General features: G+C 44.7%; 1 protein-coding gene across 1 annotated transcript in view; it reads right to left on the bottom strand.

Annotated features, from left to right (window-relative positions):
- Positions 1-11,212, bottom strand: part of OR6J1 (olfactory receptor family 6 subfamily J member 1) — a 13,770-nt gene extending 2,558 nt beyond the window's left edge. Inside the window, exon 1 of the mRNA XM_073012897.1 lies at positions 11,142-11,212. Coding sequence (XP_072868998.1) covers positions 11,142-11,212 — 71 coding nt within the window. The remainder of the gene's footprint in view (positions 1-11,141) is intronic.
- Positions 11,213-11,569: the final 357 nt, after the last annotated feature.

Raw genomic sequence — 11,569 nt, 5'->3', positions numbered from 1 at the left:
TTTTGAGATGCAGTCTCACTCTTGTCACCCAGGCTGGAGTGCAATGACGCAATCTCTGGTCACTGCAACCTCTGCCTCCGGATTCAAGCGATTCTCCAGCCTCGGCCTCCCCAAGTAGCTGGGATTACAGGCCTCTGCCACCACACCTAGCAAATTTTGTATTTTCAGTAGAGACAGGGTTTCGCCATGTTGGTCTCGAACTCCTGACCTCAGGTGATCCATCCACCTCTGCCTCCCAAAGTGCTGGGATTACAGGCATGAGCTACCACGCCCCGGCCCTATTTTTTTTTTTAATTAGAAAATAATTTTACTTTTTTTATTTTTTGAAACAGGGTCTCACTCTGTCACCCAGGCTGGAGTGCAGTGGTGCAATCATAACTCACTACAGCCTCAGCCTCCCAGGCTCAAGTGATCCTCCTACCTCAGGCTCCCAAGTGCCTGGGACTACAGGCACACATCACCATGCCCGGACAATTTTTGTATTTTTTTATAGTGATAGGGGTTTTGCCATGTTGCCCAGGCTGGTCTCAAACTCCTGGGCTCAAGCTATCTTCCTGTCTCAGCATCCCAAAGTGCTGAGATTACAGGTATGAGCCACTTACTGTAATATTTTTTAAGGTTCATCTATGTTGTAGCATGGATCATTGCCAAGGATCTTAAAGAACCAATGTAACAGGAGGAAAGGCCACAGCCCCAAGAAGAAGCCCTGACCCCTGGCTGGCATGGCAGACACACACACACACAGAGAGAGAGAGAGAGAGAGAGAGAGATCGAGGAAATTACTAAATGTAGATATATGCAGAGTCTATAAAATCTAGAGTAGTATGGAGGATGAATTTGGACTTGGTCACCAAATCTGGAAATGGTAAGATAAGGGATCAAGACTTAATTCACTTAACTCTCAAAATACATCTTTGCATAAGGTGCCACTGCACCCACTGGAAAATCATTTCTTCACATCAGAAATATCAAGAAGCTTACTGAAGGCAAAGATACACACCTTAGATTGTAACAAGAACTGCTGCTCCCAGCCAGCCCCCAAATGCCAAATGGTTGGTCTGCACTCACCTCGGCTGGGGTCACCTTGTACCACCTCCACGGCTCAGTCTGTTCACCCTGGCTTCGCTGCCACCTAGGATCTTCCACAGTAATTATCGTGACCAAAAGCCCCAGTGCATTCCACATGAGAGCATCAGTGTTTGACAGGTGAAATGAACCCTTCCCAACTCATGTGGATTGTCGCCCTAGCTGTGACCTCTTGCCCGACGAGCATGCACTCGTGTTGCAGACAGCTGGAAGGTACCTATTGGATGTTTTACACTGCTGAAGAAGTTACAAGGTATGGCATCCACTCCAGCATGGAGAGGTCTACAAATCCTCTGGCCCTAATCCTGAGTGTGTGAGGAAGTCACCTTGGGTTAAGCATTGACCAGCTGCACCTCCCAGACTGTCTACACAATCTGATCCAGTTGGGGAGAGAAAAGGAGCACTCTCCACTAAGCTCCTGGACGGTGCTTTGTTTCCCTCTCCTGCTAACATCTTTCCTGCACTCTCTCCAGTCTTCTGCTCAGCCCAATCTTCTGGTTGCTTCTTGATTCCAGAGAAAATGGGAAAAGAAACACTGTGTTACCTGATGGACAACAACCATCAACCTGCTTATTCCTCTGTCCCCTCAACCCAACATGCACTACAACCACCACCATCCCCATCATATTTTTTTCAGAGACTAGCATGCCAAGTGTCCCAAGGACTAAACTTCCTCTAGGGTTACTGCAGGATAGTCACATCCTGCTGAGGGGTAGCTGGTGCATAGAGAAAACTCTGGACTTGAAGCCAAGAGTCCGGGTTCAAGTCCCACCTGTGCCTTTTACCATTCTTGAGACTGGAAAAATTGCCTCCCTTTCATATTATCTGCACATGAATCCTCATGTGACAAGCAGTGGTAATGCTCTTTTCCTCATCTTTCTCACAACCTGGTTGAGAAACACAAAAATAGAAAATAAGATAATTCATATGATGGATCATTGCCAAGGATCGTGAAGAACCAATGTATAATTCACATGATGTGTGAAATCATAAAACACCGTATCAGGTATTGCTGTTATTTTCTAGAACCTCTCCTATTCTGCAATAGTGGAAAAGAACAAACCTTATCTTCCCTGTCCCTACTGAGATATTGATCATCTCACCCTAGAGGGAAGAATACTGTCCCTTCTGGCTCTGGAATACATCTCATCAGGCCCATGCTTCTGCCTTAATCAACTACTCTCTCCTTGGACAGCATATCTGGTTGGCTACAAAGTGTGAAGACAAAGGGAAGATGCTTCTCTACACAGGAATTTCGGTTGCCCAGGATTCCTGGAAATGAAGAAACTACTTCCTACCCTCCACCATCTGCACTCTACAGAGGAGTCAGTAAGCTGGAAGGGGTTCAGCGGGAGGATTGAGAAATACTCACATTTGCCTAAATAAGGTAGAGGGGGCTGGCCCCCAGCATATCCTGCCCACACAGCTGCCCTGGGCTTCTGTGCTGGGCGCTGAGGCTTGCGTTGCTGCAAACAGACTCTGCACTGTCAGGGCTGAAAGGGGCGTACTCTAGAAGAGTCCCATGTTTGGACCCCACTTGGGTGGGGTGGGGTGGGATTGGCTCAGGTGAGAGCATGCACTTTCTGAGAAGGATCCAGACATGGGACAATCCTCAGGGGCATGTTACAAAGCTGTCCCTGCACAGCAGGCCTGAGTCTGATGCCCCTGAGGCCCACTTAGGAAAGGATGCAAACCCAAACATCTACACTAACAAGAATTGACAGCAGAATACTAGCCAAGATCAATGCCCCAGGCCTATCTCAGCCTCACAGCGTACAGTCCTCCACCCACCCCCTCTTCAGCCCCACTGTGACAGTTCCATCCACCCCTACCACTCCGTTTACCCAGGACCCTCCTCTTCAGCATCCTAATACACTGTCATCAATATGCCACAGCTTCAGTAACCTTGCACTATGTAAAAGGAAAGGCCCCACACTGCCGAGCCTGGCACTCAAGACCCTCTAACCCGTTTCCCCTGAATTACCTCCCAACCTCAGCTCCCATCTCACACATCACCTGCGCATCTCTTACTTCAGTGGAGCCACTCCATTCACTGTGCCCCACGCTGGCCCTCACTTTCTTACTTCACACTCAGGCCCCAAGTGTCTTACCATTGGGACCATCTTCTCCACCGCTTAGTCTCTAGGCCCTACTCTTGTCCCTTTTCCTCAAGTCTAAGCTGGGTTCTCCCTCTTTAGATATCCTTTTCTTGCACTCGGAATCAGGAATCCACAGTGTAGAACTGGAGCGTTTTTAACCTTTTTTAATTTAAAGATAACACATGCATAGAAAAGTATACAAATCATAAGCTCAATGAATTCTCAATAAAGTGAACACACTCATGTAACCACCACCCAGGTGAAGAAAGAGAATGGACTAGCACCCCAGAAATCCTTCTCAAGCTCCCGCCCCACATTCCAGTGGCAACCATTATCCTGATCTTTAACACCATGGATTAGTTTTGCCTGTTTTGGAAATTCATATAAATGAAATCATCTAATAGGTCTTGTTTTGTGTCTGACATCTTTTGCTCAAGCTTATAGTTTTGAAATTCAATCATGCTGTGGTGTGTGACTCATTTTTATTGCCATGTATTTCATCATTTCATTTGTGGTTATTCAGCCTCTGGGCAGATTTTTAAGTTCCTTGGGAACAGGGATTTTTTCCATAAAATTATTTTGGAATCCCCATAATGCCTAAACTGGAAAAGCAAAAGTTGCTCAGTATATATGAATTTTAGTCCAAAAGGTTTCTAATTTCAATCTCACATCATATACCCCCATGAATAAGCAATACTATCTAACAATGTCGACATTTCTTTTTCTCACATCTCATACCCAATTCATTAGCAAATCCCATTGGCTCCACCTTTACACATATGTCAAATCCAACCACTTATCACCATCCCCATTACCCTAGTTCAAGTCACAAACATTGTAGAAAAACAGACATTGAAGTAAAAAGAGAGTGTTGCAAAATAGTATACATGGTATTATCCTTTTCTTTTTCTTTTGTTTTGTTTTTTTGTTTGTTTGTTTGTTTGTTTGTTTGAGACAGAGTTTCGCTCTTGTTGCCCAGGCTGGAGTGCAATGGCATGATCACGGCTCACTGCAACCTCCACTTCCTGGGTTCAAGCAATTCTCCTGCCTCTGCCTCCCGAGTAGCTGGGATTACAGGCATGTGCCACCATGCCTGACTAATTTTGTATTTTTAGTAGAAACAGGGTTTCTCCATCTCTGGAGAACTGGTCTCGAACTCCCAATCTCAGGTGACCTGCCCACCTCGGCCTCCCAAAGTGCTGGTATTACAGGTGTGAGCCACCGCACCCAGCCTCTCTTTTTTTTGAGACTAAGTGTCACTCTGTCACCCAGGCTGGAGTGCAGTGGCACCATCTCAGCTCACTGCAACCTCTGCCTCCTAGGGTCAAGTCATTCTCATGCCTCAGCCTCTTGAGTTGCTGGGAGCACAGGCATGGACCACCATGCCCGGTTAATTTTTGTATTTTTAGTAGAGAGGAGGTTTAGTCATGTTGGCCAGGCTGGTCTCAAACTCCTGACCTCAAGTAATCCACCTGCCTCGGCCTCCCAAAGTGCTAGGATTACAGGTGTGAGCCACCACACCTGGCAGATCCCATTTTTTAAAGACACATATTAACACATAGATAAAAGAATATAAGTATATTAACTAAAATATTAATTGTGGTTATTTCTGCATACTGGGATCTATTCTTTCTTATTTTCACATTATCGTGGTAGATAGGTCAATCATTGTGTTCCCCACCTAGAGCCCTAACTGCAGCATTCCTACATATGAGTTGGCCACCTATCTGAGTGGGTCACAGGTAAGCAAACAGCCCAGGAGAAACTAAGCCAAAGGCCAGGATAAATGTGGCAGATTTCCTCAAGAAATTTAACTAAAAGGTACAGAAACTTTGGTAGATACCTGTTGTTTTAAACATTCTTTCTTATTTTCTTCTACTAACCACTACCTCATTCCCTTTTGGGAAGCAGCTCCTTCCCCATTACACAAATCATGTGATTCTAATGGGACTATATAATATCACAATATAAAGCCAAAGTTCAGGAAAGGGAACACGATTTATTATAATATCTATCACCCAGCCACAGTGACTGATCCAAAGAGTGACCATCCAACCCAAGGCAGGCCAGGAATCCCTCCTTTAGAATCCGTGTGCTGGAGCAGAGTTAGGAAAAGCTCTCTCCTCTGGGCTCAAAAACTGTGATGACATAACCCTGAGCTGCCAGTAGCCATACCCAGCCTCACCCTTCCACTGCTGCACGGAGAGAGCCTTTCTGCTGTCTGGATTCATGAGGACCACATAGCTATGGAAATGCAGCTAACAGACAGAGATAGAATTTGGACAGTGTTGTGTATGACTGGATCAGTCATGCCTGAGGCCTGCCAACAATATCCTTTCTGATTGTACAAGCCAAGCCAAAAAATTCTCTGTTTTTCTTAAGTTCATTTGAATTATGGTCTTCTGCAGTTATAAGAACTCTAACGAACACAGAGACTAATTAGTAAGATGCTGGTGTACTTTTCTGAAAAGTTGTGTAGAGTTGGGGTTGGAGTAGATGCCATAGCAAACCAAAGCGATTCCTAAGCTGAAGTCACAGGGGAGCAAATAAACCATCAGTGATAAGAGAGACCTTGTTTCCAAGAGAAGTGTAACAGTAGCTTACACTCAGAGACAAGTAATAACTGAGGGAACATGGGCCCACCAGAAACGGTGGTGGCAGCCTGAGCTGCTGACTTTCTTGTTCCAATCCCTGTGTGCCTTGTTTCTGTTCTTGGATGACCATGAGAGACTGCCTGATTCTTTCTATTCTTTCTGCAAACTTTGTATTATTTCTACAATCTTACACATACACACACACACACACACATACACACGCGCACACACACACACCACTTTAGTCAACTAGCTTGAGTAAGCCTCTGTTTTTTAAATTCAAAGTATCAATGAGTAAGAAAAGAGTGTTCATACATCACATTTCTAATCAGAAAGTTATTGTTAAGATCCAAACAAACTTTTGCTCTACAGAAATTTATTTAACATAAATGATATTTATAAATTTATAGATTAAGGCACAAATTCACTACAAAGGTCAATGACCTTAGCACAATTTCTATACAAGGACAATACTTCCAGAAAGTTTAAGGCTACCAACCTTATTCTGTTTTAACTCCAGCCACTCCCATGCCTGCCTTCCCTTACTTGAGCATGGTAATGGGTCTGGCAACTGGCTAATTATAGTAAGTGACAAGATGGATATTTTTTAGGCCCAACCAACAATTTTATCATGTACTAACAACTCTCATGAGGATGTCACTCATAAGTTGGTTTTATTTTTTAGTACTGGTTCCACTATAAAATTGATGTTTTATATTAGCCATCTCCCACAATTGTTTATGATCATAGAAATAGAATTTTGAAGATGGAAGAACCCTAGTGCTATAACCTCCTCATGTCACAGTAGGATGTTAAGTCTAACACAGGTCAAATGAATCACCCAAGGTCACAAAACTTTGAATGTAAAAACTCCAGCTCTCTTGACCAGAGCAGTATAGAGAAGAAAATCAATGAAAGCTAGTGGCCCAGGCACAGGATTCATGGAAGATGGGAGATTAAAATCAAGCCTTAGCCTTTCGATAGAGGGCAATGAGTACTAGACTATGAGTTGAAAGAGCCAGATACTGGGTCAGACTATGCCTTATCTGTTTATATGACTCCCTGAAGGTAGAAACTAGGTTTTATTCATCTTGGTATTCCCTACGCCCAATATCATAACAGACATGAGAGAAACTCAATAAAAAAGTGAATAAGGAGTGGGTGAGTAAGTAAGCAAATAGATAGGAAACCTAATACTCTGGAGAAGTCTATGTAGAAAAGGAAAAAAAGGACTGGGTGCTGTTGTTCATATCTGTAATCCGAGCTACTGAGGAGACTGCGCCTGGAGGATCCCTTGAGCCCAGGAGTTTGAGACCAGCCTGGGCAACATGGTGAGCCCTCATCTCAAAAAATGAGAATAAAGCCTCAGTGAAAGCCTTCAGTTAAAAAGCAGGAGAAGGAGTCACCACTGGAAACAAGAGAAACAGTAGTAAGAAAGCAAACCAACAGAAAGCCAATGGTACAGGATTAGCAAGCAGGGGAGGAGAAATCCAAGATGTAGGTATGTCAGCAGTCCAAAAACTAGGAAAAGGTTATGAAGCATGACAGTGAAGGAAAAGTCCTTGGGAAAAAAAAATTAAGACTAAGTGTCTATTACTAGGCAAGACTAGCAGCATATTTTGGCTAGGCAAGAGTTAGGGTTCCAGTGTGGCTGAGAAGAGCAGACAACATTCATCCCCAGGCTGGCACCACTGGCATGCTTCATGAATCCACCCCTCAGAGTATCTGCTTACATTAGTGCCTCTCTTTCCACAGCAAACAGAGATAAGAAGAGTCCCTTTTTATATCTATTTGCATATACCAAATCACATTAAAAATTAGGATTCTCCCAGGGGTAAAAAGAGACTGGAACTTTGATTCTCATTTAGATTCAAGGACACAAAAATAGGCCTGATGTATGCAAGTACCCATAGTCTGAGGTTAGGCTACAGGAAAGGATTATGGAGCCCCTAAGAGGGAGCTCACCACAAGGTAGAAGGACTCTGAACAGGTGAGCTGTGCTCAGACACAGCTCCTTAAGTACAATGTGTGTCTGCCATCCTGGCAGTGTAGAGAATCAGTGAGTGTGTGGGCATGTGATATTGGTGGACCTCTTTTATGAGCGCCGCTAATACTTTGGGACACAGCCCATTTTACTCTAAGGTCCCATACCTGTCTGAACTCACAGCATAGTTAACAGCAGGCCTGTGGTTTCTAGAAGTGGCAATGGCAACAGTGGCCCCTGGCTCCTTCACTGGTGGTGGCGGAGACCCTTGAGGTGACCAAGACCAGCTGTTGTGGTGACTCAGCCCATAACACCTACCAAGCACCCTCCTGGAACACGGTAGACCAAAGATGCTCCTTAAAAGCAGCACAGCACAGCTGAATGACTGAATTCAGAGAGGCATTTAGGAGAAATTGATATCAAAGTCACTGCAAATATTGAGTAGCAATGCAAGAACCTTCAAAGTGTCATTCCTCATCTCTTCCCTGTAAGGAAAGAAAAATAGCTGAAAGCAGCCTGAGCTCTGTGAAGCATGCAAAATTTATCAGGCTCAGGGAGACAAGAGTGTGGGACCTCGGTCGTGCCCACTGTGTCCCCCACCATCCCCATGACCAGGGGCAAGTGTTTAAAGGTGTTTGGGTCTTGACTAGATGCCTTGCCTATTATCTTCATGTTCCTGGCACTTGTGATACAAAGAACAATGTATAGCTAATTAATAGCTTATGTTACTTTGATGTAACTTCTTGGCAAACAACTTAGGAACTGCCTCTTCTTTAAAGACTCACATGTAACTGCTGCTAACTAATCTCAGCATATAGTCAGGGCAACCTGAATCTCTGCACCCAAATTGTAGTCCTCAAATCTGGCCCAAATAAACTCCCTGCTTTTATTAATTTTGTCTCAGTTTTTGTCCTTTAGGTTGACACCTGTGTCCTGGACCTCAGTTCACGAGATTAGGTCAGGACCAGTGGGTTAGGAGAGTGAAGGTTTCACATTCCATCAGCCCTGGCCTTAAATGTCAAGAAGAATAGTGCTGGGCTGGGTGCAGTGGCTCATGCCTGTAATCCCAGCACTTTGGGAGGCCGAGAAGGGTGGATCACTTGAGGTCAGAAGTTCAAGACCAGCCTGGCCAACATGGTGAAACTCCATCTCTACTAAAAATACAAAAATTAGCCAGGCGTGGTGGTGCGTGCCTGTAATCCCAGCTACTCAGGAGGCTGATGCAGGAGAATTGCTTGAACCCAGGAGGCAGAGGTTATAGTAAGCCGATATTGCACCATTGCTCTCCAGCCTGGGCAACGAGAGCAAAACTTCATCTCAAAAAAAAAAAAAAAATTAAAAAGAAAAAGAAGAATAGTGTCAGGGATGCAAGCACTGCCAGCCTCAAAGCACCTCAAGGCACTGATGCCGCTGGCATTTGCACACCTCAGCCTGGCCTCTGCAGAGGCTGACAGGCACATCTGCATCTTATCACTTAATAAACATTCACTGACACCTCCTGTATCTTAGGCACTTTTGGTAGATGCTGGAACACATTAGAGAACAAATCCAGTCCAGAGAACAAATCCAGTCCTTGCCCTCCCGGCATTTACAGTCTAGAGCAGAAGCTTCAGAGTGTTCCATTTTCAGAATTGTTCTTCAATTATACAAAAAGGCCGGGCATGGTGGCTCATGCCTGTAATCCCAGCACTTTGGGAGGCCGAGGCAGGCAGACCACCTGAGGTCAAGTTTCAGACCAGCCTGACCAACATGGAGAAACCCCGTCTCTACTAAAAATACAAAATTAGCCGGGCATGGTGGCGCATGCCTCTAATCCCAGCTACTTGGGAGGCTGAGGCAGGAGAATTGCTTGAACCCAGGAGGCAGAGGTTGCGGTGAGCCGAGATCACGCCATTGCCCTCTAGCCTGGGCAACAAGAGAAAAATTCTGTCTCAAAAAAAAAAAAGAAAAAAAATTGTGTGTCTACATAGATTGAAAGGGAGGTGGGAAGAGTCAAATTCTCAAATACCTTTGTGACCCAGAAAAGGTTAAGAGCCTCTTAGTCGGAACCATCCATATCCCTCATTTCTAAATTCTTAGCAAGTACCCCAGCACTTACTGACAGCACCTCTTGGGCATCTCTAACCTTTTGCAGTGTTCACAGTGCCTTCCTCACAGCTCCTGGCAGACTCCTGGTGGAAGAGGAGGGAAGCACACCTCATTGTTGACATTGCCTCCTAGTTCCTGGGTAGCTCCATTCCAGGAAGGTATTTATCCAGGAGTGGCTGTCCCTGCTTTTTTGGATAACTGGGCTCATCCAGCGGAAACCACTGCCTATTCCCTGATGGGCAGACTGACTGGGGGACAGTTTTTCCCCGCCAAAGTACTGCTTGCTTCCCGAGACTTCTCCAGACTAAACATCCACTGACTGAGATGAAACATGACACTTTTCTTTTCCAAAGGGTCAAAGGGATCTCAGCAAGGTTCAGACTAAGAGAAAGAGGGCTGAGTTGTGAATGTACTGGGAAGAGTATTTTGTTCTAACAGTCTTATTTCTCATCCAAATTAATAATATGTCACTCTTGAGAACATTTCGTTATTGACTCCTCAAAACACAACCCACCCAGTCCCAGACTGTGAGCCTTCAAAGACAGAGACAGGGCCCCGGCCATCCCTTGGATGGCACTACCGTTCTCCTCCTTGATGTTTTACGAGACTGCTAATTTTTGTAAGATGTAATAAAACATATTTAAGGGAGAAAAATATGTACTAGACTGTTTTAATGAGATTGAACATCTATATTTTTGAAAATGTAATGTCAAGAAGCCAGGGAAAGTTGTTTTTTAGATTACCAGCAATTTTCTGATTCCACTTCTGGAGGAGACTTGTTTGTTTGTTTGTTTTTAAGAAACACTGCAATGACTTTATGGCAGTAAAGCCAAAATCATATTCTCAGTAGCTTAAGACCACGCTGAGCTACACAGCTCACCTTCATGACGTTGAGATGGCCTGAACTGTGAGAAGAGATCCATCTCTACAGGTTAGAATGTGTCTTGAGAAGTGAGTCTGGGGCCGCCATGAGGTTTTCCCTTCTCACTGGGCCTCCTGATCAGGGTCCAGCACCTGGCAGGGGCGTCGTAGCAAATGGACCAGTGACAGACATGAGCAAAGACACTCCACGGCAGAAGATAAGTCTCATGATAATGTGGCAGCAGAAGGAGGAATGAGCAGTGGGAGAAAAAAAACAAAATACCCTGTCCAGGTGAATGGCTGGTGGACTTTAAGAACAATAATCTCCTATATCTCATTCAATGGATTTTTTTCCCTCTTTCCTGCACAATCCCCTCCTGGTATTCCAGAACTTTCAATGAAACAGGTGTTACAGCTGGCCTGACATACCCGGCAGATAATGTCATGGCACTGGTAAGAGTGTAGTAGTGAGGATGATCACAGGTCACTCTCATTGCCATCTTGGTTTTGGTAGTTCTGCACTTGGTATGATGAGGGGCGGGGAAATCAGGAGCAGTTGGAGAAGCTCATCACAAGATGGCCAGAAGTGACCAGCAGAACCCCAGAAGCAGCAGGGATCTGCAGGAAATGTAAGCATTCTCTGAGGGTTACATGTGAGGAGATCCAGAAAACTGCTAAAGTTGCAGTGGCTGATCACGATGGGGCTTAGACTCTAGTAATTGTAAGCACTAAAGGAAAGGGTAGCTTTTGTAGACCAAAGAAATCAGACTTTGGAGTTACTTTCTTAAGTTGTATCAAAACAATTCACGGCCAAATGTTGTGAATGTTGTGAACAGTAAGATGCAAAGGAGTTTAGA

The sequence above is a fragment of the Chlorocebus sabaeus genome, chromosome 29 (genome assembly GCF_047675955.1).
Source record: "Chlorocebus sabaeus isolate Y175 chromosome 29, mChlSab1.0.hap1, whole genome shotgun sequence".
Classification (NCBI taxonomy): domain Eukaryota; kingdom Metazoa; phylum Chordata; class Mammalia; order Primates; family Cercopithecidae; genus Chlorocebus; species Chlorocebus sabaeus.
This window is presented reverse-complemented; position numbering and strand designations above follow the sequence as displayed.